The sequence below is a fragment of the Oryx dammah genome, unplaced genomic scaffold (assembly GCF_014754425.2).
Source record: "Oryx dammah isolate SB20612 unplaced genomic scaffold, SCBI_Odam_1.1 HiC_scaffold_17, whole genome shotgun sequence".
NCBI classification, from domain to species: Eukaryota; Metazoa; Chordata; class Mammalia; order Artiodactyla; family Bovidae; genus Oryx; species Oryx dammah.
This window is the reverse complement of record NW_024070201.1, coordinates 33,496,711-33,522,473: the sequence shown is the minus strand read 5'-3', so window position 1 is coordinate 33,522,473 and position 25,763 is coordinate 33,496,711. Positions and strand designations below refer to the sequence as shown.

At 46.7% G+C, this 25,763-nt stretch overlaps 1 protein-coding gene across 3 annotated transcripts; it reads left to right on the top strand.

Annotated features, from left to right (window-relative positions):
* Positions 1-273: 273 nt before the first annotated feature.
* Positions 274-24,292, top strand: SCN3B (sodium voltage-gated channel beta subunit 3). Of its 3 annotated transcripts, none has more exons than XM_040258252.1 (6): positions 274-1,571; positions 10,374-10,537; positions 13,871-14,096; positions 19,969-20,107; positions 23,211-23,290; positions 23,821-24,292. In XM_040258252.1, the coding sequence occupies exons 1-5, from the start codon at positions 1,517-1,519 to the stop codon at positions 23,272-23,274; spliced, it is 648 nt and encodes a 215-aa protein (XP_040114186.1). In that variant the 5' UTR covers positions 274-1,516; the 3' UTR covers positions 23,275-23,290; positions 23,821-24,292. The 3 variants fall into 3 exon arrangements, with proteins under 3 accessions (XP_040114186.1, XP_040114185.1, XP_040114184.1); XM_040258251.1 differs by having other exon boundaries at positions 23,652-24,292; XM_040258250.1 differs by having other exon boundaries at positions 23,211-24,292.
* The last annotated feature ends 1,471 nt before the right edge of the window (positions 24,293-25,763 follow it).

Below are 25,763 nucleotides of genomic sequence, written 5' to 3'. Positions count from 1 at the left end.
AGATGGGGCTGGGCATTGAAACAGCTGCTAGGACTAGGGTAAGGCTAATAGTCGGGAGACACCAAGCCACGATCTATCTGCTTTTAAACTGGGGAGGGGGGAGTGATTAGAGCAAGAGGGAGTTGCCCCACCTCCAACAGTTGAACCGACATCTGGATCACCTCCCTGGGTGAGGAGGTGAACATGGGAACAGGTGCGCCTCACTCTTACCCTATTTCTAAGCAGCGATTATTTTGCTGCGTTCAGTGTGTCCGGAACCAATTGATCAAGGTTAGACAAAGAACACACCGGGAGAGAAGGAGGGGATGGGGTCGCGAGAGAGAAGCCAGGAACCATGTACAGTGTACATTGCAGATGACGTCACTGATCATTGCCTGCAAGAAATTTGGCCCTCCTCTTCCCGGAGCTGGAGGCTAGCACGTCTGTGCAGGAAGCCGGAGTGGGGTTGCCTGGCTGGTGGGAATGGGTGGGAGGAGGCGTGCCCCTGCTGGGGAGACGTGTGGAGATGTGAAAGGGAAACCTGGAGACAGCCGGCGAGCAGAGAAATTGCGGGGGCTGAGGTGTTTGCGCAGCTCGGAGCTCCGCCCCCGCGCTCGGCAGCCTTGATCGGCCCTGGGAGGGGCACGCCTGTTTGGGGGTGGGGAGTGTTGCACGAGGGGGTGGGTCTGTGGTGGCAGTGAGGGTGGAGAGCCGCCTGCGCATGTCAAGGCTGAGTGAGCACACACGGTCTAGGGGGCCTTGGAGAAGGGCAGCTGGTCACCTGCCACCCAGGGTCGAGGCCCTTGCACGATCTTGTGGGCGAGCTCCCGGGAAGGGGTCCATCCCCCTTCCCTGCCTCCCCACCTCTGAGATCGCCAGCCAAACAGAAGGTTCCGCCTTCTCCTTCCTGGCCCCTCCGGATCTCCCCGGGGAGCCTGGGCGGGTGTGGACGGTACCGAGGTGGAACGAATTTTGTAGCTCAGACGGCAGGCTCCGTGTTTGTTTCGGGTGTATGGGCACGCCCAGTTGGAGAAGCCGCCAGGGCGGATGAAGCCGGCGCTCCCGGGTCTGGGTGGATCCTGGTTGGAGCGTAACTGTTCGTAAGGAGGTGAGAGGTGGATTAACATGGACCCCTTCGACAGCCCAGCCGCCTAGAGCCTGCCGGCTGCTCGGTTCCGAGCCAAGCTTTCAGCGACGCACAAACAGGAGACTGGAAGTTCCGGGGTGGGCGGGGAAGGCACTGTCCGCGGTGCTGATCCGGATCCCAGCAACGGGCTCTGGGGAGAGCGCGCCGAGCTGCCTATCCGCTCCCTCGAACTGGGGCGGTCGGCTAGGGTGGCTTGGAGCTGAAACCCCCGCTTGGCTCCAAAACCCCGCAGAGCCTCCCCAGTCACCGGCGTTTGGCCTTTATTTCAGCCAGAAAGTCGTCTCCTTGGGCCAGTTCGTCCCAGAGGGTTTCCTCGAAAGTCTCTGAGAGGGAGCGGTTGTTGACCCAGGGAATCTGTTTAGCCCCGGAAGCCACCCGCTGAAAAAAAAGATGCCTGCCTTCAACAGATTGTTTCCCCTGGCTTCCCTTCTGCTCATCTTGTGGGGTAAGTACCAGCACCCTGCCATGCGAGGTGCAGATAACAGTAATAATGTTAACAAGAATAACACATTGATATCGTTGGTGACAACAAGGAGCCCTGGTTGGCTTCCCTCTGTACATGTCTGCCAGACATGGGATCCAGAGGAATTCCATGAGAGCTAGGATTTTGAGATTGGCAAAAGGCCTCCCTATTCCTGTGATGCTTTATTCCGGAACCTCCCTTGGTGGTTTTCCCACCCTTCCTCCCGTTTCCTGCTAATTACAAAGTATTTTTCCCCCTTTCCTGTTGCTAAAAGAGAATGCTGTCACGTTCATTATATTAAAAAAAAATCTTGGTTGCAATTGCATTTCATTTCTCAATGAATTCTTCAAATTAATTTTTATACATTAAAAAATCTGGATGTGTGCATTTTGGAAGTGAAAATACTTTAGTTGTTAATCCTACTGTTTAATTTTAATAAGTAAAACAGGCTTCAGCCATTTGCAGTAATATGTTAGATGAACAGGCACCTGGGAATTGCATCTTTTTTCTTTTTCATGAACATGGGGAACTAAGGTGCTTTGGTGTTTGGAGAGCTGGATATTTTTGCCTTCAAAGATAAATAGGTTCTTGTTTATCTATTGTGAAGCAGTGAGGTGACATTCTCTCTCCAAATAAGGGAGTCCTATACTTGCAACAGTAAAGCTGAGCAGAGTGGTGTTAGAGATGGGCTTGAAGTGGGGTGCCTGCATGTGTATGGCAGAAGTTAATGAGTCTACATGATAATGTCTGGATGTGTGACTGAGAGAATGGTTTACTGTATTAATGTATATGCCTCAGTGTCTGAATGTGTGTTCTAGTTTGTGTTGGAGCATGTTAGCATGGGCATCTGAATGGATTGATGAGGATGTAGTAGTGTGTGTGTGTGTGTGTGTGTGTGTGTGTGTGTGTGTGTGTGTGTGTAGTTGTGTAGTTATGGGCATTCAGTCTTGCCAACTTAGATCCTCAGGTCAAATATACATGCTCTTCAGTTGTTATATTGCTTGACATCATCTTAGCTACCTTCCTCCATGCTAAAAATCAATAACCAGGATAATTAGATGTGAGCATGCCCACCTACCTTACTGAAACTAGGTATGTGGGATTATGCTCTATGATTGGCATGGAACTCATTCTGCTAGTGCAGTGGCAGATATGCTGATGGGAATTGCCTCTTTACCTTATTATCTCTTTATTAAGCCTCCAGGACTAACTCTGGCTGCCAGTGTTATCTGGATTTTGCATGTGACCAGAAGTAGAGCCAAGCTTCCTGTTGAACAAAATGCCTGATTAGACAGGCTGTGAAGGACAAAGAGGGAGAGTAATGCCAGTCCCAAGGGCAGACTCACTGCCATCCATTCCCAATAGAGTAGACCAGATCTGAACATGAAGCAGACATAATAGGTTGCCTTGAAGACGAAAGGCTGAGATTTCCTCAGGGGAGGTGAAGACTAGGGACATGAGGCTTAGGAGAGGTTTTTCGGTCTGTGTAAGAAAGAACACGAGTAAAGCAATGACAGGTGAAGTTGTAGAGGAGCTTGGGGTGATATTCTACAAAGCCTTTCTTCCCAAACCCTAATTTAAGTTTCTAATGTCTTTGCCTGAATTCTAGTGGAGGGAAGAGTATGCTATAGTCTAGGACGTTTTAACTAGGACTTACAAAGCCTGGATCAGAGTCTTAGCTCTGCCACTAGCTTTTCGTGTCATAACCTGAGACTGTTTGGTTCCTAAAAGATGTGTATTTGGAAATATGTAAGTCTGGAAGTTGGGGCAGATATCTAACATCCTTTTTAGCTGCACAGTTGAATGGTAGGGAAATAATTTACAGAATATTGCTAAAATGGCAGAGTGCCCATCTTCCTCTCTACCCCTCAATCCCCCTGCCAAAAAAAGAAAAACCTGTGGAAGAAGTATATGTGTTACATCTACCCTTGTCCATCCTCAGCTTCTGAACATGGTTCACCAAGTTGAGAAGCTACAAAAGGGAAAGAGGCACCTCACACCAGTCAGAATGGCCATCATCAAAAAATCTACAAACAACAAATGCTGGAGAGAATGTGGAGAAAAGAGAACCCTCTTGCACTGTTGGTGGGCATGTAGACTGATACAGCCACTATGGAGAACAGTATGTGTGTGTGTGTCAGTCGCTCAGTTGTGTCTGACTCTTTGCAACCCCGTGGACTGTAGCCTGCCAGGCTCCTCTGTCCATGGGCTGTTCCAGGCAAGAATACTGGAGTGGGTTGCCATTTCCTTCTCCAGGAACAGTTTGGAGATTCCTTAAAAAACTAGGAATAAAACTACCATATGATCCAACAATCCCTCTAGTGGGCATATACCCTGGGAAAGCTGTACTTGAAAAAGACATATGTACCCCAGTGCTCATAGCAGTGCTGTTTACAATAGCTAGGACATGGAAGCAACCTAAACGGACATCGACAGATGAATGGGTAAAGGAGATATGGTACGTATATACAGTGGAATATTACTCAGCCATAAAAAGAACACATTTGAGTCAGTTCCAGTGAAGTGGATGAACCTTGAATCTTGAACAGAGTGAAATAAGTCAGAAAGAGGAAAACAAATATCATATATTAATGCATATATATGGAATCTAGAAAAATGGTATTGATGAACCTATTTGCAGGGAAGGAATGGAGACTCAGATATAGAGAAAGGACTTGTGGACACAGTAGGGGAAGGAAAGGGTGAGGCTAATGGAGAAAGTAGCACAACCTATATACAATGCCATGTGTGGAATAGATAGCTGGTGAGAAGTTACTCTGTAGCACAGGGAACCTAGTCTGGCAATCTGTGATAACCCAGAAGGATGGGATGGGGGAAGGAAGTGAGGCTAGGGAGGGAGGGCATGCATGTATAATTATGGCTGATTTACACTGTTGTACGGCAGGAACCAAAACAACATTGCAAAGCAATTTCCCCCCAATTAAAAATAAGTTTTAAAAAATAAATTAATTTTAAAAAGGCACATACACCTAAAAAAAGAAAGAGATAGTTCGGGAACCTTTGCCATTAAATGTTAGAGAGAAGGCCTCACTTCACAAATGCACTCTCATTTTATTTGCATGTAATTCCAGTATTGGGAAACACTTAGCTTAGATGCATTCACCCTTCCCAGACTGATCTGTCACATGATGCAAATGTGAATGGAATTTTCCCATTCTTTTATTTTCTGCATGAATTGAGCAAACTTCCACATTTCCTTCATTAAAGTAAATAGTAGTAATAATAATAAATCCACACTTGCCTAGTGCTTTACAGTTTACAAAGCCGTTTTCAAATGAAGATTTGGTCCCCATAGCAATCCAGTGGTGTTAGTCAGGGAAAGGAGTGTTGTCTCCAGTTTAGAGATAAGAAAATAAGTGCAGGGAAGGAGACAGGACTTGTAGAGAACTCTTATCTCGTGAGTTTGGTCTTCTAGTGCTTGTTGTAGCTCTTGTGGTCACACCTGCTGCTATCTATACAGGATTGCAAGGTGGGCATCTGTCCTTTCATTTCTCTTTGGAGCCACCCTTCCACTCCTCTTCCCTGGTGGTTCAGACAGTAAAGCATCTGCCTTTAGTGCGGGAGACCCAGGTTCAATCCCTGGGTTGGGAAAATCTCCTGGAGAAGGAAATGGCAACCCACTCCAGTATTCTTGCCTGGAAAATCCCATGGATGGAGGAGCCTGGTAGGCTACAGTCCATGGGGTCGCAAAGAGTCAGACTGAGCGACTTCACTTCCACTCCTCTCCCAAGCCTAGGGCCTGACTCGTCACCTGCTAGTATCTTCTCAGCTCTTCCTCTCCACGTCTACTCTCCCAGATGTCTGTTGTGCTGGGGAATGTTTTCCTCTTTTCTCCCAGCAACCCATTTTGCATCCCATTCTCTCAAGGCTTTGCTAAGTGACGGGCTAGATCTGATAGACCAAGTCATTTCAGGGTGTTCATATCTACAAATAACGTCATTTTTACCTCTTTCTGGAAAGTTTTACTTTCTAATCAAAGCCTTTATGTTCTTAATACAAAGCAAAGCAGTGTAGAGCAAAGTCAAGAGGGGCAATATAACCAGATAACCAAAGAAGAGAAAGATTAGAGGAGTTGGTTACATACACATTACTATCCACTGCTTAATATAGATAGATTAATGCTATTCCTTAGTTAAATGTAATCATAACCAATCTATTCTTCCTTCTTATGTTTCCACATTATTACTATGGAAACAGAAGAGGAGATCAAAGGTCAAATGATTTGGCCAAGATTATTCCAGGAGTTTCTTATATATAGGCAGCGGGGCGGGGGGGTTGAATGTCTACCATACGTACAGTTTTTTCTAGAAATCTAGAGAATTTCATGAAAAGAGAGCAAGTTGTATTCTGGAGACTCACAGGATGGAGAAATAGACTTTACCTCTGGATGGAAGGAGTTGTTGTTCAGTCACTAAGTTGTGTCCAACTCTGCGACCACATAAACTGCAGCACGCCAGACTTCCTTGTCCTTCACTGTCTCCCAGAGTTTGCTCAAACTCATGTCCATTGAGTTGATGATGCCATCCAACCATCTCATCCTCTGTCACCCTCTTCTCCTCTTGCCCTTAATCTTTCCCAGCATCAAGGTCTTCTCCAAGAAGCAAGTCATATTGCAAAGGGAAAGCGAATAAGGATGAGTGGATTTTGTGGCCATTTTTCAATGTCTTATCTGGGACCTCATGAATTTAATTGACCTCATGAGCAGAGTTCTTTCTTAGGACTTCAGACTGGACTTTGGCAAAGAGAAGGTGATCAGTGGGGCTTACTCTCTGATGATTGCATTACTCAGGGGCATCTCAGAACAAAAGAGAGGCTTCTATGCCCTGCTAACCATCCTGACTACATATATTCTGCTTTCCTCCCTTTTACTATAAATGAACCAACTGTGTTTATAGTTAAGGCCAACTCATCCACTTGCTCACTGGAGTACCTCACCTCACACCTATTCAAGGACGTTAGTCCAGCAAACTGCATTTTCAAGCCCAGCAGCTCTATTGCTATCTTCATCCAAGCAGAATCATTGAACCATCTCTCAGTCTGATCCCTGTACCAGCCTTTTAACTGTTCTGTTTGCGTCCACCCCGTCCTTCCTCACCTCTTCAGTTTATTCTCAACAGAGCTGTCAGACCATGTCGTGCCGCCCTTCCACTCAGAACCCTCCAGTGCTCCCACATCATTCAAAGCAGAGGCCAAAGTCCTAGTCATGGTCTACAAGGGCAGCCACGATCCGGTCCTGGTTTATTTCTTCTACCTTGTCTCCTTCTACTCTCACTTTGTTCCCTGTACTTTATTATTATTTTTTAAAATATCTTGGGACTTCCCTGGTGGTATGGTGGATAGGAATCCGCCTGCCCCTAATGCGGGTAACACAGGTTCTATCCCTGGTCTGGGAGGATCCCACGTGCCTCAGAGCAACTAGGCCCATGGACCACAGCTACTGACGCCTGTGCACTTAGAGCCTGTGCTCCACAAGAAGAGAAACCACCGCAATGAGAAGCCCGAACGCCGCAAGGAAGAACAGACCCCGCTCACCACAAGTACCACACGCAGCAACGAAGACCCAGCGCAACCCCCCAAAATCTTACTTATTCTTGGCTGTATCCAGTCTTAGTTGCAGCACAAACCTGAGGCATGTGAGATGTTAGTCCCCAGACCAGGGACTGAACCTGTGTTCCTGGCATTGGAAAGCAGATTCTTAGTCACTAGCCCCCAGGGAAGTTCCTGTTCCCTGTGGTTTCCTGTTTTTGCCAGCACTCTCCCATCCTAGGACTCTCGAGTTGCTTTCTCCTCCGTGCGCTTTCACACAGATATTCATATAGCTTGCTCCCTCCTGTCTTTCATTTGGTGCCTGCTCCGTGTCATCTTCTCAGTGAGGCTGTCTCTAATGATCCTTTGTACAGAACATGTTTGTAGAAATCATCCCATAGACAGATTTATTAGATCTTATTTGCAGCATTTTGTTGATGAATAAACTGAGTCTCATAGAGATTAAACCGTCTATCAAACTGGGATTTCCCTAGCAGTCTAGTGGTTAGGACTTGGTGCTTTCACTGTAGGGAACTGTGGTCCGTCTCTGGTCAGGGAACTAAGATCCCACAAGCCACTTGGTGCAGCCAAAAAAGCAAAAACAATCCATCAAACCCAAGCCTTCAGTTGCCCAGTGCCATCTTCCTCCTGCCTCTATAAGTGTAACTGTACATTACTTGGAACATTTTCCTATTTTTCTCTGAAGTCATCTTCATTGAACTAATTCATCTTTACCACATCTCATTAAATATACATGTGCCTCAAGACTCCCTGCTACATGGGGTTTTCAATGCATATTCTTTACACTTCTATCCACTCACAAACTTTTGCATAGACCATGCTTTCTTAAAAAAAAGAAAAACAAAATAAAACAGGCCTATACTCAAGACTTCAAATGCATCACATTGTGAAAATGTTTCTGATCAGTTCTCTCTGGATAAGGACCCTCCCCCCATTAAAGTGATGACTCATATGCAGAAATGTGTGAAATGAATTTGAAATGAGATGAATTTAAGCAAATTCCAGGAGATAGTGAAGGACAGGGGAGCCTGGAGTGCTGCAATCCATGGGGTTGCAGTCAGACACGATTGAGCAACTGAATGACAACAAATATGCAAAAGCAGGAGAGCCTCGTGCAGGCTGCCCAATAAGGGCAGTTCCAGCTTGCTGAGAGTTTTAAAACCGAACCAATGAAATTCATTTTATCTCAATATACTAAACTTTATCATAGTGCCTCTAGTTTTTAAACTCTATGTCTAAAAATCAAATTTGTTCCCTTCTAAGTCAGATATTTCATTTTTCACTCTTAATTAGTTGGTCAGTCTCATTTTAAGCTCTGAATACAGCTTTCCTCTACTTTTAGAAAGAACTGTCTGCCTGTAGAAGAAAAGACTGACCATTCACAGTGGACCAAGTTTTTAAATGACAGTGTGTATTTTCATTTTTTAGGGCTCTGTTTTTATCATTAATGAGAAGGTGGCCTCAAGAGGGGTTAGAAGTCCTAATTAAGAATCCTAGATGCTCCTCTCACTTTTGAACCTTCTGTATAACATGTAAGCTCTCTTATGAAAAAGCTTTTTGCATTTGTTAACAGCTTCAGCACCAGGGGGGAAAAAAATGTTTTTAATTGAGCAAGCCTTATCATGTAACTTTTGGAGCTGGTCAGAATCTATTTTCTCTTCCACAGAAATCTATTTTCTCTTCCTTCAAATATTTGAAGACAGATGTGTCAATGTCCAAGCCAAGCGCTCCCAGCCTCCCCGCTTTGTTCTTACCAGACTTTGCCCCAGACCCTCTCCATCTTGCCTTCCCCTGCACATGCAGACTTCCTTTTGTACACTGTGACACCCGGAACTGATCCTCATAGTCCAGATTTGTTCTGAGCAGCACAGAGGAACTGCTCCTCCTTTGTTCTACAGCTACCTCTGTTAACACAGCCCACATTTGCACTTGCTTTGTTGGCAATCACATCCCACTTTTGATTCATTCTGAATTTTCAGTCTGATGTACTTACCCTCTTCAACGGGCCACAAGTTTCTAGGGGGCAGGAACTATAAGTCCAGACCTCTGGGGGGCATGCGAGGTGCCCTCCAATCTGACCCCCCCAACAAGGTTTTTTGCTTCTACCACTCTGCATTTATTTTTCTATTTTGTTTTGTATGTTTTTTGATATAGAAATAACTTACACTTCAAAATTCTCTCCCTTTAAGAAATTTGAACATGTTTGTTACTGCTGCTGCTGCTAAGTCGCTTCAGTCGTGTCCGACTCTGTGCGAACCCATAGACAGCAGCCCACCAGGCTCCCCCATCCCTGGGATTCTCCTCTCTTCTAATTTTATGCATGCCTTTTTTCATGTAATTCTTTTCTATATTTTTGTGTGTGGTGTGAGATTTTGTTGTTGTTTGCTTTTTTATTGGCGTGTAATTGCTTTACAATGTTATGTTAGCTTCCCCCTCCCGATTTTTACCTGTGTCTCTCCTCTTCTGCATGAAGCATCGCCCCAGTCCCACGGTCAGCTCACGTCATCCTCCTTGCTGCTCTGCCCTCCACCATGCCTCAGAATTACCTACATTTCCCATAAAACACAGATATGCTTACATCTCTCCATGGCCCTGAAACATATGCCGCCCTCCTTGTGCAATACATATAGAGGTCCCCACAGCATGGCTCTGATCTCCCTTTCTGGCCTCAAGTCTCACCATCCTTGTGTTCCTCTCTCCCCAGCTCAGCCAGGAATAACTGCCCCTCCTCTGGGAATAGAGCACATTACTAGTATGTCAGTCACCACCGTCTGGTTTCATGACACTTAGGAGTATGCGTTCCCTGCTAGACTATAAATGCCTTTGGGGCGTGGTGGGTTTTGTGCAACTTTGAATCTCAGCATCAGGCCTGTCATAGGGTAGATTTCAGTGGACGCCGCTGGTTCAGTGAAGGGGTGCATGCCGTCAATGGGTGGATGCAGAGGTACCCTGTTTGCACCTAGATGCTGAGTCTTTGAGGGCAGGGCCAGATATGTGCCGCTCGCGACTCACTGTTTCTGGTGAGCCTGTCGGTCAACGCCAGCTCATCCCTGCCGGTCGGGAGAGTGGGGACTTGGGGGGCTACTTACATGTGCATGCTATTTTCCCGTGTGTCTCATGGTTCTTCCTTCTCTGTCTCTCCTCCCTCCCTTCTTGCTCTCCCTTCCCTCTGCCCCACACCTCCTGGCCCCTCCCTGTCTCCTGGCCTCTCTCCAGTCGGCGTCTGCTTCCCCGTGTGTGTGGAAGTGCCCTCGGAGACCGAGGCGGTTCAGGGCAACCCCATGAAGCTGCGCTGCATCTCCTGCATGAAGAGGGAGGAGGTGGAGGCCACCACGGTGGTGGAATGGTTCTACAGGCCCGAGGGCGGTAAAGATTTCCTTGTATGTCTGACTGCTGACTCTGGCCTTTGCTTTGCTGGCCTCTGCCATTTTGCACCTGGCTCCCGACAGTCTGGGGGAATGATGATCTGACAAACACTGGCTCTTTCTCTCCAAAGAGAGACAGTTCCTCTGCAGATAACTGACAGCCTCAGTGTAGCCCAGCCTCTGGGAAAGGGAGGGCGCCTGGCCAGCTCCGAGCACTGCTAGTTATAAACAGAATAAGGGGGGGAAAGACATAAATAGTATTTAGAGCCCACTGTGCATCAGTCACCCACTAGGCAGGTGTTTCCATTTAATCTCTGCACCATCCTACTGGATGGATTAAATTAGTAGAAAAACTGAAGGACCTCCCTGGTGGTCTAGTGGTTAAGAATCCACCTGCCAATCCCTGGTCTGGGAAAACCCCACATGCTGCAGGGCAACTCAGCCCGTGTCCCACATCTACCGAAGCCCTCGAGCCCTAGAGCCTGTGCTCTACAACAAGAGACGCCACTGCAGTGAGAAGCCTGTCCTCCTCCGCACAGAAGAGAAGCCCCCACGTGATGGAACTAGAGAAAGCCCCTGTGCAGCAGCAAAGACCCAGCACAGCCAAAAACAGATGTATTTTAAAAATTAAAATAACGCTAAGTGTTATTAAATGGAATGACACGCGTTTAACTCATTTAAGTCTCACTGTCTCTTCATCTCACCCCTGAAGTAAGAATGTCAGGGGTGACCGAGGCTGACGGTCAACTAGTACATGTACATCAGTGGGTAAAGTGTTTGAGTCATCCTGTAGTGGTTGCTGCTGCTGCTGCTGCTGCTACTGCTAAGTCGCTTCAGTCGTGTCCGACTCTGTGCGACCCCAGAGATGGAAGCCCACCAGGCTCCCCCGTCCCTGGGATTCTCTAGGCAAGAACACTGGAGTGGGTTGCCATTTCCTTCTCCAATGCATGAAAGTGAAAAGTGAAAGTGAAGTCGGTCAGTCACTCTTAGGGACCCCATGGACTGCAGTGGTTACTTGTGCTAAACCTCCCTAGTGGGCTTCACCACCATCCTTCCCACAAGGAACCTCTGACCTCCTTGTGATCTGGGAACTGAGGGATCAGCCATGACCAATGTTAGTCTGATTGGTTGGTGCCAGTGCCAAAATGGTGGTTATATAATCTGAGTACCAACTTGGGGATGACAGTTATTCACACTTTCATTCTCTCTGGGGCCAGGCTGTGTGGGATTGGTTCTTAACTCCACAGCTTATTAACTTTTGTCCTTGGACAAATTGCTTAACCTCTCTGTACCTCACTTTGCTCATCTCTAAAATGGGGATATAAACTATAGCTACTTCATAGACTTGTTACTAGGACTCTTGAGCTATAATTTTTATTTATTTCATTTTTGGCTGTATCATGTGGCGTGTGGGATCTTAATTCCCTGAAAGTGAAAGTCGCTCAGTCGTGTCCAACTCTTTGTAACCCCATGGACTACACAGTCCATTGAATTCTCCAGGCTAGATTACTGGAGTGGGTAGCTTTTCCCTTCTCCAGGGGATCTTCCCAACCCAGGGACTGAACCCAGGTCTCCCACATTGCAGGTGGATTCTGTATCAGCTGAGCCACAAGGGAAGCCCCTTAATTCCCTGACCAGAGGTCAAAAATCATGCCCCGTGCAGTGAAAGTGCTGAGTCTTAACTACTGGACCACCAAGGAAGTCCCATGAGCTATAGTTTCTAACATGTTTAAAGTAGTTCTGGTAGAGGAAGCACTATGTTAGTGTTTGATTAAGGACACACACAAGCACAACACACATGTGCATGCATGCTCAGTCCAACGCTCCTCCATCCATGGGATTCTCCAGGCAAGAATCCTGGAGTGGGTTGCCATTTCCTCCTCCAGGGGATCTTTCCAGGCCAGGGATCGAACCCACGTCTCACGTGTCTCCTGCATTGGCTGGTGGATTCTTACTGCTGAGCCACCCGGAAAGCCCAATACACATGCACACAAGGGGCAACTACTCCAAGAAGTTTGGTTAGTAAAGAGAGCTTAGATACAAAACAGGTTGTCTGAGAGCAGATACAAAGCCCTTTTTACTGTACTGCCTCATCTTCCTGGAGGCAAGTTTTTTCTCCACAAAGACCTAATGGAGACAACATTAGGATGAAATTGAATTTTGCTTGCTTTTGTCTCTAGCTCTCCTAAAGCTGGGCTCATTTCTAATTCTAGGCTGGACATGTCATTCTGAAGTGGCTTTGTTCCAATCAGGTGCCAGGCCTGGGACGGTAGCCTTCCCAGTACCCAGCTCAGGGCTGACCTTGACCAAGGCTAGTGTCCAGGAGCTAGTGTTACAGGAGCCTGGACATCTTAACCAGGTGGAGAGGTCCCCAAGAGCCTCAGGCCTGGTTATATGCCAGCCACCTGCTCTGCTTCCAGGCCTGCCCAAAGTGAAAAGATGGCTCAGATGGAGGAAAAGAAGCTTTAAAAATTGTGCTGGAAATAAAGAGTAATGGTAATAGAAATTTTTGTGAGGATGAAAACATTCCATATTCATGCTGTCCAACTCAGAAGCCTCCAGGTACAGGTGGCACTGAACAGTTGACGCGGGGGTAGTGCAACTGAAAAAGCAGAATTTCACATTTAATTCCTAGTAATTTGAATTTTAATGTAAGTAGCCACGTGTGGCCAGTAGAGATTAGATGAACTGCACAGCTGTAGAGGGGGAAACAATAGGTATGTCAGAAGGTGGAAGTGTTGGAGAAAAGAAACATAGAGATCAGATCTAACTCAACCCAGAGTGGAGGAGCTGACGCACGCACATCACTGGCATCTCTCTGCTTATCTGGGCCACTCGAGCAGCCTGGGTCCCCTTCTTGTGGCCTGGCCAAGACTGCCCATGTCCCCTCAGTGGTGATCAACTCTGAGAGCCACATTTGGAGGCCAGAGCTCTCAGATCCTTCATGACAAATGAAGCTGCCTCTCTGCCTCCGTCTCTCGCTGGCAGCCCCCACGGCACATCTTTCTCTCTTGTTCTTTTTTTCCATATCCTTCCAGTCCTTCCTTTCTCTCAGTCTCCTTTATGCGTCACTCATCTTCCTCTGTTCTCTTTCTTTCCACCCCCTTTCCCTGCCTACCTCTTCCTTCCACGTCCACGTGCCCTGACCCCCCTGGGCCTTTGCCTGCCCTGCCTTGGCTCTCTTCCCTGCTCCCCTCTGAGCCTCCACCCCACTCCCACACTTGGGGAGCTGCTGGTAACATCATCCCCTTCCCCCTGTCCACGCACCATCTAGTCCTCTTCTCTGCCCTGTCCTCACCTCTCCCTGTCTTCTCTCATGGCCCTCCCCAACTGTTTCTCCATGTACAGATCTACGAGTATCGGAACGGCCACCAGGAGGTGGAGAGCCCCTTCCAGGGGCGCCTGCAGTGGAACGGGAGCAAAGACTTGCAGGACGTGTCCATCACTGTGCTCAACGTCACCCTGAATGACTCCGGCCTCTATACCTGCAACGTGTCCCGGGAGTTTGAGTTCGAGGCCCATCGCCCCTTCGTGAAGACTACTCGGCTGATCCCCCTCCGTGTTACCGAGGAGGGTAAGGCTGGGGCACAGGCTCTCTCAGGGGAGGGAAGACAGTGGGTCTCCGCACAAATGAGCCCCTTGAAGAATGCAAACTCCCATGTATTTGGAGTGTTGAGATCTAAAATTGCCACCGCTGGCTTGTCTTCCTGGAGTGGCCAGCTTCCGGCAAGCTGCCTGAGAGCTTGCCACTGTGCCTTTCCTCGAAGCAGAAAGGCTTGGGATGATAACGCAGGAATCTTTACCTGGTCCGTGGCCTCGCACCCTCAGAGAAACAGGACAGCCTCTGTGAAGCCTGAAACTGCCAAGTCAGCTCCGTCTTCTCTGGCCTGTGTTGAATCTCTGATTCCATGGGCTCAGAGAAATCTCCTGAGGATCCCTAGAGGTCATCTACCTTCCTGTCTGTGATCCATACGGACCTTTAAACCGGTGGTGCTCAAACTTCCGCCAGCCTCAGATTTCCCTGCAAGACTTCTTAAACCCAACCTTTCTGATTCCATACACAGAGCCTGAGAATTTATGTGACTAACAAATTGTCAGGAGATACTGATGCTGACGGGGACCACACTTTGAGAACCAGTGCTCCAAACCATGACAGTCTTTGTCATCTGTCTCCCTCCACAGTAATCATATGAGCAACCCCTCCTCCATGCGTGGTGTCTCTCATTACATGACTTCATTCAGCTGGGAGAAGGGGAAAGATGTTTAGCTCTCTAGTCTTTACATTTTTTCAGATTTCCCCCAGGTGGTTTCTTGTTAGGCTGGGAAGTCCTTTCATCATTCTAACTCAAATGTTTGTTGCGATTAAGTCCAGAACCTTTAAGGTGAACTTAGAACTGTTCTTGTTCTGCTTTTAATAGACTCGTGTCTGGGGCACCATGGCTCCTTGCCCCTTGCAAATTTTCCTCCAAGTATCAGCAAAGTGGTATATGCATTTCCCTCTCTGTTTTCTCACCCAGGCAAAATGATGATGCCATTGTTCCTAGCTTTTCCTAGACCATCTATTTCCAGCACGTTCTCAGCACTTTGGCTGCCCCAAGATGCAGGATGGTGAACAGACAAAAGCTGTGAGGCAGGAGAGGTAGGAGAGGTCACATTAAAGCCAGGCTCTTCCTAGAAAAGGATGCCAGGAATCCTGACTTCCAGGCCACAAATGTTTCATGTTATGGTGATAAAATTCATGACGCAAGAGAGTGAACAGCAAGAGTGAGCAATGTCATGATTTAGTCATGATTTAGACTAGACTAAAATGGAAGGTAGGTCAATCCTGATGGTGCACAGGGATGCTCAGGGCACTTGGCTCAGACTTGATGAACCACTTCCCCTCTGCAAGCCCATCTCTTCTGTGCACATGGAAGGGCTTGGGCTGAGACCTCCCTAAGGGATCCTCTTCTGTTTACACACTTGTGCTCCCTGGGGGAAAGGAAGCCTGGCGCCCTCTACTGTTCATCATTGGGACTGTCGGCTGGTGACTGCCAGACGTTTGGAAGCTGCCTCTGTCTCTACCTCCTGCTCTCAAAGGTTTTGCCTCCAGAGTGGTGCAGCCAGTGGAAAGTGTGGCGAAGTGAAGCCTGTCTGCTTGCCAGGCACCAGAGCCAGCTTTGGATAGGAACAGAGGGAGAGTAAGTTTGTTATCAGAGCCACCGAGCCCCTCAGGCTCTCTTAGGGCTGGAAGGAAGCTTGGCTCTCTTTCAATCTAGGGGTTCTAACCAAAGAACAAGCATTGAAATCCCCCAGGGGGCTTTCCTTCAGTGTAAATGGCTCTGCACCATTCCTGCGGTGTGAGTTCAGCTGGTCGGGGTGCCGAACCAGCTGGTCGGGGTGCTGAGCCAGCTGGAATGACTCCCCCGGTGATTGGAGGGTGCAGCTCTGGTCCCCCATCCTGTGTCTGGGGGACAGAGCTCTGAAGAGGAAGGCTTGCCCATACATGAAGCACCTTAGCACCAGAAGCAGGACTGCAGTCCAGGTCTTTGCCTCTATTTGCTCTATTTCCACTACGTCTTTTCCCCACAGCACCATCCCACTCTCTGCCACTTTTGCTTTCTTCCCCCCCCCTGCGGCCCCTTGGCAGCCCCCTCCAGCCCACCCCCAGATATTCACTGCTCTCTTGCTGCCCCCCTCCACCATGATACACCCCCATGTCTACTCCACCCCTGTGGTCCCAGACCCTCTCCCTTGTCTCTGCTCAAGCTGGACTGACGCTCACCTCCCGGCTCTAAGACAGAAATTTTTCTCTTCACCTAAAGGCTAATGAAGCTACTAAGGACAGCTTCCTACAGTACAACTGCTAGCTACTGCATTTTAAAAAATTATTTATTTTTTACACAGACTCAGAGGCCGCACAAAATGTGGGACCTTAGTTTCCTGACCAGGATCCAAACCTGGGTCCTCTGCCTTAGAAGGCAGATTCTTTACCACTGGACCACCAGGGAAGGCCCTGATTTCTGCACTTAAACAGAGATAGCGGACTTCCCCAGTGGTCCAGTGGTGAAGAATCTGCTTGCCAATGCAGGGGACACAGGTTCCATCCTTGGACTGGGAAGATGCTATATGCCGAGGAGCAACTAAGCCTGTGCACCGACAACTATCGAGCCCACGCTCTAGAACCCTCGAGCCGCAACTGCTGAGTCCGAGTGCTTCAACTCTTGAGGCCTGTGCACCCTAGAGCCCATGCTATGCAAGAGAAACCAGCACAACAAGAGGCCTATGCACTGAACTGAAGAGTAGTCCTCAGTGCAGTTCAGTTCAGTCGCTCAGTCGTGTCTGACTCTTTGCAACTCCACAGACTGCAGCACACCGGGCTTCCCTGTCCATCACCAACTCCCAGAGCTTACTCAAACTCATGTCCATCGAGTCAGTGATGCCATCCAGCCATCTCATCCTCTGTCGTCCCCTTCTCTTCCCGCCTTCAATCTTTCCCAGCATCAGGGTCTTTTCTAATGAGTCAGTTCTTCGCATCAGGTGGCCAAAGTATTGGAGTTTCAGCTTCAGCATCAGTCCGTCCAATGAGCATTCAGGACTGATTTCCTTTAAGACTGACTGGTTTGATCTTGCAGTCCCAGGGACTCTCAAGACTCTTCTCCAATACCACAGTTCAAAAGCATCAATTCTTCGGCGCTCAGCTTTCTTTATAGTCCAACTCTCACATCCATACATGACTACTAGAAAAACCATAGCTTTGACTAGATGGACCTTTGTTGGCTAAGTAATGTCTCTGCTTTTTAATATGCTGTCTAGGTTGGTCATAACTTTTCTTCCAAGGAGCAAGCATCTTTTAATTTCATGGCTGCAGTCACCATCTGTAGTGATTTGGGGGGCCCCCAAAATAAAGTCTCTCTCTTTCTATTGTTTCCCCATCTATTTGTCATGAAACAATAGGACCAGATGCCATGATCTTAGTTTTCTGAATGCTGAGTTTTAAGCCAACTTTTTCACTGTCCTCTTTCACTTTCATTAAGAGTAGCCCTGGCTTGCCGCAACTAGAGAAAGCCCATTTGCAGCAAGGAAGACCCAGTGCAGCCAAGAGAGGGAGAGATCGAGTGCTTTGAGTCGAGCATATTGCAAATCAGGCTGTAGCCAGCCCATGAGAGGACATTTAATGTGTATGGCATTCTCCTGTGCCTCCAGCTCCAGTTAGAAAACCTGGGTGCTCCTGTAACACTTGGACTGCTTCTCTGAGCTGAAGGTCATGGCTGTGGCTATGCTGTCCTTTTAATGAGCTAAGCCTTGGGGGTGACCTGGGTCCTATGAATAACCAAGGACCGTGAATCTAATTTGCTGCTGAGAGCTAGCAAAGGGATATCTGAGTGCAGCCTTCCTTCCCACTAGGAAGGAATACATATCAGGACATTTGGTATGTATCATGTTTTATTTACTTTTTAATTAAAAAAATTTGTTTTTGGCTGTGGCTCACAAATGCAGGATCTTAGTTCCCTGATCAGGGATTGAATGCCAGGCTATGGCATTGAAAAGGCTGAGTCCTAACCACTGGACCACCAGAGAATCCCCGATCGTGTTTTAATTGTCATTTTTTGGGTTAGGAAACATGGAAGATCAATATTTATTTATATTCTTTCATTCAACAGATACTTACTGAATAATTTAAGTATTCCAGGATTAGACAACAGGCTGATAATTCAGAAATAAATATATTCTTAAAAAGCACACAGTCAGTACAGGAGAGTAATAAATACATCACAAAACAACCTGGGAAGTGTTATAATGGATGGGAAAGTGCCTGGAGGAGGACATGAGTGATAATTCTGCATGAGAAGTTGAGGAAGGCTTCACAGAGCTGGTGGCTTCTGTGGAGCCTAGAGGAATCTGTGGGAGATTGAAAAGCAGGAGACAATGTTGGCACAGAGGTAGCAGGGGGTTGTGAGATGCAATCTAGGAAGAGGGGAGAGGAAGAAGAAATGTTCACAGATTCCAGAAGACCACAGTGTGTATGAGTAGAGAGGTTTTTCTGGCCAAGAGAATGGAAGTGAGGCAAGGAAGGCTTCACGGTGAGTGGCCTTGAGCGCCCGTTGAGCATTAATCGAGTCAGATCTCTGACCTGAGGGAGATGTAGAACTCTGAAGACTTTTCAACAGGGATACAGCAGAATCAGATCCGTGTTCTGAGGACTTCCGTGGTGGTCCAGTGGCTAAGACTCCACACTTCCAATGCAGGGGGCCCAGGGTCTGGTCCTGAGTCAGGGAACAAGATCCCACATGCTGCAGTAAAGATTGAAGAGCTCACGTGTTTCAACTAAGACCCAGCACAGCCATGTAAATAAACAAACATTAAAAAACAAACTTGTGTTCCGGAAGTAGAACTCTGGGGACAGCCTGGTTCATACACAGAATTCTCCAGTCCTCATTTCTGTTTGGGTTTGGGATGACCTGAAAGGAAGCTGAGCGGGGGCCGTCCTTGTTTCTAATCCAGACTTGCAGAGAGCATGCCCAGGAGACTGGGTGGGTTGACGGCACTGGCCTTGTCCCCGTTTTCTGATACCCTGTCTCAGGACATGATGCTCTGGCACCCCAAGTTCAGAGGACAGAGTCTGTAGACCTAGGACATGTGCCTCACACCTGTGCAGACTTTTACATCACCCAAGGTATTATTTTTAAAATTTTTATTTATTTACTTACTTTTGGCTGTGCTGGGTCTTTGTTGCTCTGGGCTTTTCTCTAGTTGTGGCGAGCAGGGCTGCTCTCTAGCTGCAGTGCACAGGCTTCTCTTTGCAGTGGCTTTTCTTGCTGCGGAGCACGGGCTTTAGGGTACGCGGGCTTCGGTAGCTGTGGCACATGGGCTCAGCAGTTGCAGCTCCCGGGCTCTAGAGCGCAGGCTCAATACTTGTGCAACATGGGTTTAGTTGCTCTGAGGCATGTGGGATCTTCCTGGAACGGGGATCGAACCCGTGTCTCCTGCATTGGCAGGCATATTCTTTACCACTGAGCCACTAAGGGAAACCCTTACATCTTACAGATATTCTTAAATACATTAGATGATGTATGGTGTGAATTCCTTTCCTTACTTTACAAATTGAGAAGCTGAGTCTTAAATCAGGGAAATGACTATTCACACAGCAAGAAGTAGGAAAATGGGGACTCAGCTGTGCGTTGTATCTCATCAAGCTCCAGGATTTCTTCCACTGCTCTATGACTTCTTCCCCAAGTCACCCTTCTCCCCCATGTCTCCCTCCAGAGCATCTGAAGAAAGTTAGTGAGAAAGCTGACAGACACAAGAGCTGGAGGATATTAAAGCTCTTTGATAACTTCTCAAGCTCCTTTAGACCATTGCTTATTTAAGACTCACCTAAAAATAGGCCTCATACATCTCGAAGCTCAGTGACAGCTCTGGGTTTGTTGGACTGCGCATTCTGAGTCTCATTCTCCCCCTTGCAGCTGGAGAGGACTTCACCTCTGTGGTCTCAGAAATCATGATGTACATCCTCCTGGTCTTCCTCACTCTGTGGCTGCTCATTGAGATGATATATTGCTACAGGAAGGTCTCGAAGGCTGAAGAGGCAGCCCAGGAAAATGCGTAAGTCCAAAGATGCCAAAATAGGGATAGCCTGCACCTTCAGAGTGCTTGCTCTCACGGCTGAGGTGGTGAGCGATTTACATAGTCCTCCACTTTCCCTCACAACAACCTTTAAGGTAGGCAGCAGGCATATACCCATTTTACAGATGTGAAAGTTGAGCCCGAGACCATTTGCCCCAGACCATTATAAGAAGCAAAGCAAAGTTTGACTTCATGCCTTTCATTCTTAGCCACCAGGTAAAGCCCATCAGTTGCCACCACAATCCCATAAAACTGCATTTTATGACCATTTTTTAGATGCTGAAGCAGCTCACAGAGCCTAAGTGGTTCGCTGAGGCTGCACCTCAGCATGAGTTGGAGAGGAGAGGCTGGAATTTGAACCGAAGCCTGTCTAATGTCCGTGCTCTTACCATCACATTCAGCTGTTTGCTGTAAACCGCAGAGCTCATCAGGCTACCTGGGCACTGCCCTTTATTAGCTAAGGAGCTCCAAAGATGTTCTTCCCCCTGGAGCTTGGCAGTGACTGAATATCCAGAGAAGGGCTCTACCGCTTCAGTGTTCAGAAGGTGTCCTGGCCATTTTCACCAAGGCTCCAGTATGTGGAACAAATGACGGGATCTGAGGGGCCACGTTGGCCTGTTATTTGGAGAGAGGAAAGAGAGAAAATAACCCTCACAGATGTACATAGCTGAGGTGATAATCAAAATCTAGGCTACTGTCACCTGGAAATGCTTGATAAGATAAAGTACCTTTTTTCATGGTATCTGTCATCTCAGGAAAGTAAAAAATTACAGTTGACCAAGATATAAAGATGGAAAGAAATGATATGCTGGGGGGGCTGTCATTCCTGGTGACCTAGGCGATCAGATTTTAGTGCTTGAGCATAGTAAGTGGCCACACCTGGACAGGAAGTCCCACACTTGGACAGGAAGTGGCCACCCTTGGACATGAGGTGCCCACAGTTGGGCTGGCATAAGAAACAGAGTTGGAACTGAGGTCACCAGAAGAGCTAGGATCCTCAGAGGGTTACGACTCGTGCAAAGTATTGATCACAAAATAATCAGTGCACCAGCCCAGGAAAAGCCAAGGAAACATATCTACTTGGCCTGACTCCAAGTACAATCATAAAAGATTCTTGAGAATTGATAACCACGATCCTGCTCTCACAGTGTTTGGGATTTAAATTTATACTGCCCACATGATCCAGGAGGCTCTAAGCTGAGAAAGTCAATAAAAAAATTAGTCCCCAGACAGTGATAACTGTGTAAAAACAAATGAAAAACTATCCTGAAGGGACCCACTTTCAGTTGAGGCTTAATAGTGCTCTTCCGATAAAGCACTGCTGAATCTGATTCTACAATCTGATCCAAAACTATAAGACACAGCAGGAAACAATTCAGCTCGAGCAAGAGAAATAACAAATGGCAGGATTAAATCCCAGGAACTTCAGACATAAGAAGGATCTGGTAAAATACAGAAAATAAGTTTGTTTGAAAGAATTAAAACAATAAGAGGAAGAAGCAAAGCGTTAAGATTAGAATCAGTTGCTAAGAAAAAGGAACAAGCAGTTCTCTCCTAGATTAATCTGCAAATGCAGTAAAATTCCAATCACAATACCCACTGGATTGTTCAAGGACCTCGATAAGCTGATCTTAAAAGTCATACAGAGGCCCAAAGGCTAAAACTAGTTTTAAGCCAGAGGATGGCCAGGTAGTAAATATTTTAGGCTTTGCAGGCTACAGAGGGTCTCTTTACCTACTGTTCTTTCATTTTGTTTGTGTGCAACCCTTTAAACAAGTAACAACCATTATTAGCTCATGGACTATAGTTTGCCTATTTCAAAGAGAAAGTTTTGGGGAAGGATAGGACTTTTCCTATTATATACAAAGGTTAGTTATAGAGCTGGACTGACAGACATATGACAGGGACAAACAGAAAAGGCAGAGAGCCCCCAAAAGGTTAATGCCTATATAATAATAATAATAAAACCCCATTGGAACTTCCTTGGTGGTCCAGTGGCTAAGACTCCAGGCTCCCAATGCAGGGGGCCTGGGTTCTATCCTTAGTCAGGGGACTAGATCCTACATGCCACAAATAAGACCTGGTGCAGCCAAATAAATAAATATTTTTTAAAAAACTGAAGAATGAACTGTCCAGTAAATGGTATAAGGACAATTCTTTATCCATATAGAAAATAAAACAGCTAAACAAAAATAAGTTGTGAGAGGATTTCAAGACAAGATAAAATGTAAAACTATAAAATTCTATTAGGGAATACGAGTGCATGCATGCTATGTTGCTTCAGTCATGTCTGGCTCTTTGCGACCCCATGGACTATAGCCTGCCAGGCTCCTCTGTCTGGGATTTTCCAGGCAAGTGCAGTGGTTTGCCAAGCCCTCCTCCAGGGGTCTTCCCCACCCAAGGATCAAACTTACATCTCTTATGCCTCCTGCATTGGCAGGTGGGTTCTTTACCACTAGTGCCCCCTGGGAAGCCCATAGGGGATGTAAGAAAATATCTTTATTACCTTAGAAGATAGAACTTCTTAAAATGCAAAAGACACAAATCAGAGAGGGGAGAAATGATAATTCTTATTACACTGTAAGTAAAGACAATCAACAGACTGGGAGAAGATATTTTTAGGACATGAAACCATTAAGAAAAAAGATAAATGTCTCAGAAGAAAACCTGGGAAAGCAAATGAACAGTCATATCACAGAAGTACACACCCACATTGTTTATAAGCTTATCAAAAAGATGCTCAACATCACCAATAGTCAGGAAAATGAAAATCTCTATAAAATATAGTTTCCCATCCATCAGTTTGGCTGGTTTAATCTAACAGTACTAAGTCTTGAGAACAATGTGGATAAATGAGAAGACTCGTGCATGGCTTATGGAAGGAAAAAAACAAAACTCTTGATTCTAGTCTGCTGAAGGGGCCATTCTTCTTTTCTCTTGGGTAACACGGCCAGAAGGAGATGCAGAGACCTCCTGTTCTAGAGGCATTCTTGTTCCTAGGCCCTCGCTCCTTCCCTTTTCCTGTGTTTCCACCTCTGAATACAAAATGCACTGATTTTCTTCCCTGTCTCTCCTCCAATAGGTCTGACTACCTGGCCATCCCATCGGAGAACAAAGAGAACTCTGCAGTCCCAGTGGAGGAATAGAAGGGGTCAACTTGAGGTGATGTACAGGGAAAGGAGGGGCAGGTAGATAAGGAGGCAGGTGTACAAGTGACCTTGTTATGCACAAACCAAGGTGACTTGAGATTTGGTCCTTTAGATTTCTACTCTACATAGAGTCCCCATCCTTAGGGTCCATCTTAAAGTTGATGCCCAAGTCATAAAGCTCTGTGCGAGATTCAAGTCCTTCAAAAGGTGAATTGCTTTGGCCTCTGTGTTGGGGGCAACTTGAATTCCTTACACACAGTGACAGAAAGTAATTCCCCTTCTCCCTCCTATGTAAGGATCATGGATTAGGTCAAGGCCTTTGGCTGGGATAGACTGGGCTGGCAATTCTCAGTGAGCTGTTTTATCACTGGTAGGTGGCCTGAACACTGAAGGGCTGGCTGTCCCAGGTCCAGTGATGTCAACCGCATCAGGAGGGTGCCCCAGGGACCACATCACTTCCCTTCGTGCATCCATCCTCTCAGTTCATTCTTCATACATCCACTCACCTCTGAACTTTCACCTCTGCCTTGTTAACTCCATCAGACCTCTACACACCTTAAGACTTTGCCAGAACTGAGGAGCCAACATTTCTACATGACTCAATCTCAGCCTGCCCTCACTTTCAAGCAAGTGGCTATCATGCCAACTGGACCCCTCCCCTGTGCTCCATTCAACTTAGAACACATGCTGGAGGTGGACACGTGCATCGGCTCCCTCTGGCTAGAGCCGGCTTTCTCTCCCATTGCTGCAAGTGAATGGATGTCTTCATGGAAGGAAGCGGGAGTGATGGATTTGGGTTAAAGCAAGAGTGTCATGAAGTGAGATTTCTTGAAGGAGACTTGGGAAGTCATACAGTGTGTTCATGACCCTCCTGGGGGATAATGTGCGTGTATCTTCCCAGGTGAGCACACCAACTGAGATGCATTGGGTGGTAGTGGGCACTGGGAGTGAAATCTCAAAGTTCTCAAAATTTCTGTGGATCAGTATTATCACGCATTTTATAGGAGGCACCCAAGACTCAGACAAGACTCAACTCTAAGAGACCTTAAAGGATAAACTGAAGCAAATATAAGCCCAAGGCACTGCCCACTTTACGCTTTCCGAGATGGGAATATTTTATGAAAAGACTTTGAAATTGAATTTGGCCATGGCCCTGTCTCTTTCATAAGCACAGAACTGGGTGGATTACCTGGCTGAGGTGAAGTCTGATTCAGGTAACCAGAAACTGGCCAGAAAGGCAGACAGAAGGACGTGAAGTGGACTTGAAGAATTCCTTTAGTGAAAAGATTTGTGAATCTCAGACATCTTCCAGAAGGACAGTGGATCTGGGAATGGTATTGAACCAAGAAATGTGTTTTTAGTTTGAGATGTATGATGGCAAATGAGTGAGGTGATAGGAGGGGGGCTAACCTGGGAATTCATAATGTCCAGGGTTGGTTTTTTTTTTTTTTCCCCCCTAGGTGTTAGGAGAGCAGATGAACATTGCAGAAATCTTAGTCAATATCTCATGTTTCACTTTGAATGACTGGTTATGTGTAATGTCCTTCAGCACTCTGTGATGGGAGGGGGAAGGATGCTTTGGGGTGGGTGTTGAGAAGATGAAATGACTTGGATCTGATGAACAAGATATCCCCCAGATCAGAGGGAACTTCTGGGGGGAAGATCCTGCTCCCTTGGCCTTGGGTCTCACCTGAGAAACTCAGTTCATCTCTGCCATCCCAGGGAAGAGTGCCTGAAATAAGTCTTTGTTCACATATTGAAGAAAACACGTTCCATAAATTCAAGGCCTTTCTCATTGGTAATTTCCCACACAATCCCTCTGAAATAGGGGACAGAATATAGATTTTCCTTACTCTATAGTGAGGAAAATAGGCCTGGATTACTGTGAGGTTTTCTAGTCATGTGGCTGGTGCACAGAAGCTCCTTTTGACCATGCATCTAACCTGTGACCTAGAGTGCACGTTTGCCTTTTTTTTTCCTTTTCAAAAGCCCAACTCAGCTATTCCCAGAGTGAATTTTAATGAAGTTAAATGGTACCTCTTTTTTTCTTATTTATCCTTGCAAGTAATCTCCTAATTTCTCAACTCTTCTCATCTTTAATACTTTATTAGGTTATATGATTTACCAAGCATTTTAATTTCAGTTATTTCTCCTCCATAACTAGCTCTGTGAGGTAGATACTGCACGTACATTAACAAATGAAGGAATGGGCTGCCTGAGGCTGACAAGCTTTACCAAACCATAAGTTCATACAGGTGGTAATGAACTAGAACCTGGAGAATGAACCTGGAGAACTAGAATCCAGGTCTTCTGAGCTCCCTGCCCAACCCTCTTTCCACGGAGACCACAGCTGCGTCCTTTCCTCTCATCTCTCTACTTCCACCTAATCTTTGCCTCTCCTGCACATCCTAAGATATTAAACATTTCTCATCCCTAGTCCCACTCAAGCACTCCTCTACCACTTGGCTTCTTGAGCCATGCTAGAA

What these genes read in the sequence shown, in the direction of transcription:
- SCN3B (XM_040258252.1), top strand. Translation starts at nt 1,517, where the DNA reads ATGCCTGCCTTCAACAGATTGTTTCCCCTGGCTTCCCTTCTGCTCATC. An exon ending in CCTTCTGCTCATCTTGTGGG is followed by an intron (nt 1,572 to 10,373) that starts GTAAGTACCAGC and finishes GCCTCTCTCCAG; the next exon opens with TCGGCGTCTGCTTCCCCGTG. An exon ending in CCTCCGTGTTACCGAGGAGG is followed by an intron (nt 14,097 to 19,968) that starts GTAAGGCTGGGG and finishes TCCCCCTTGCAG; the next exon opens with CTGGAGAGGACTTCACCTCT.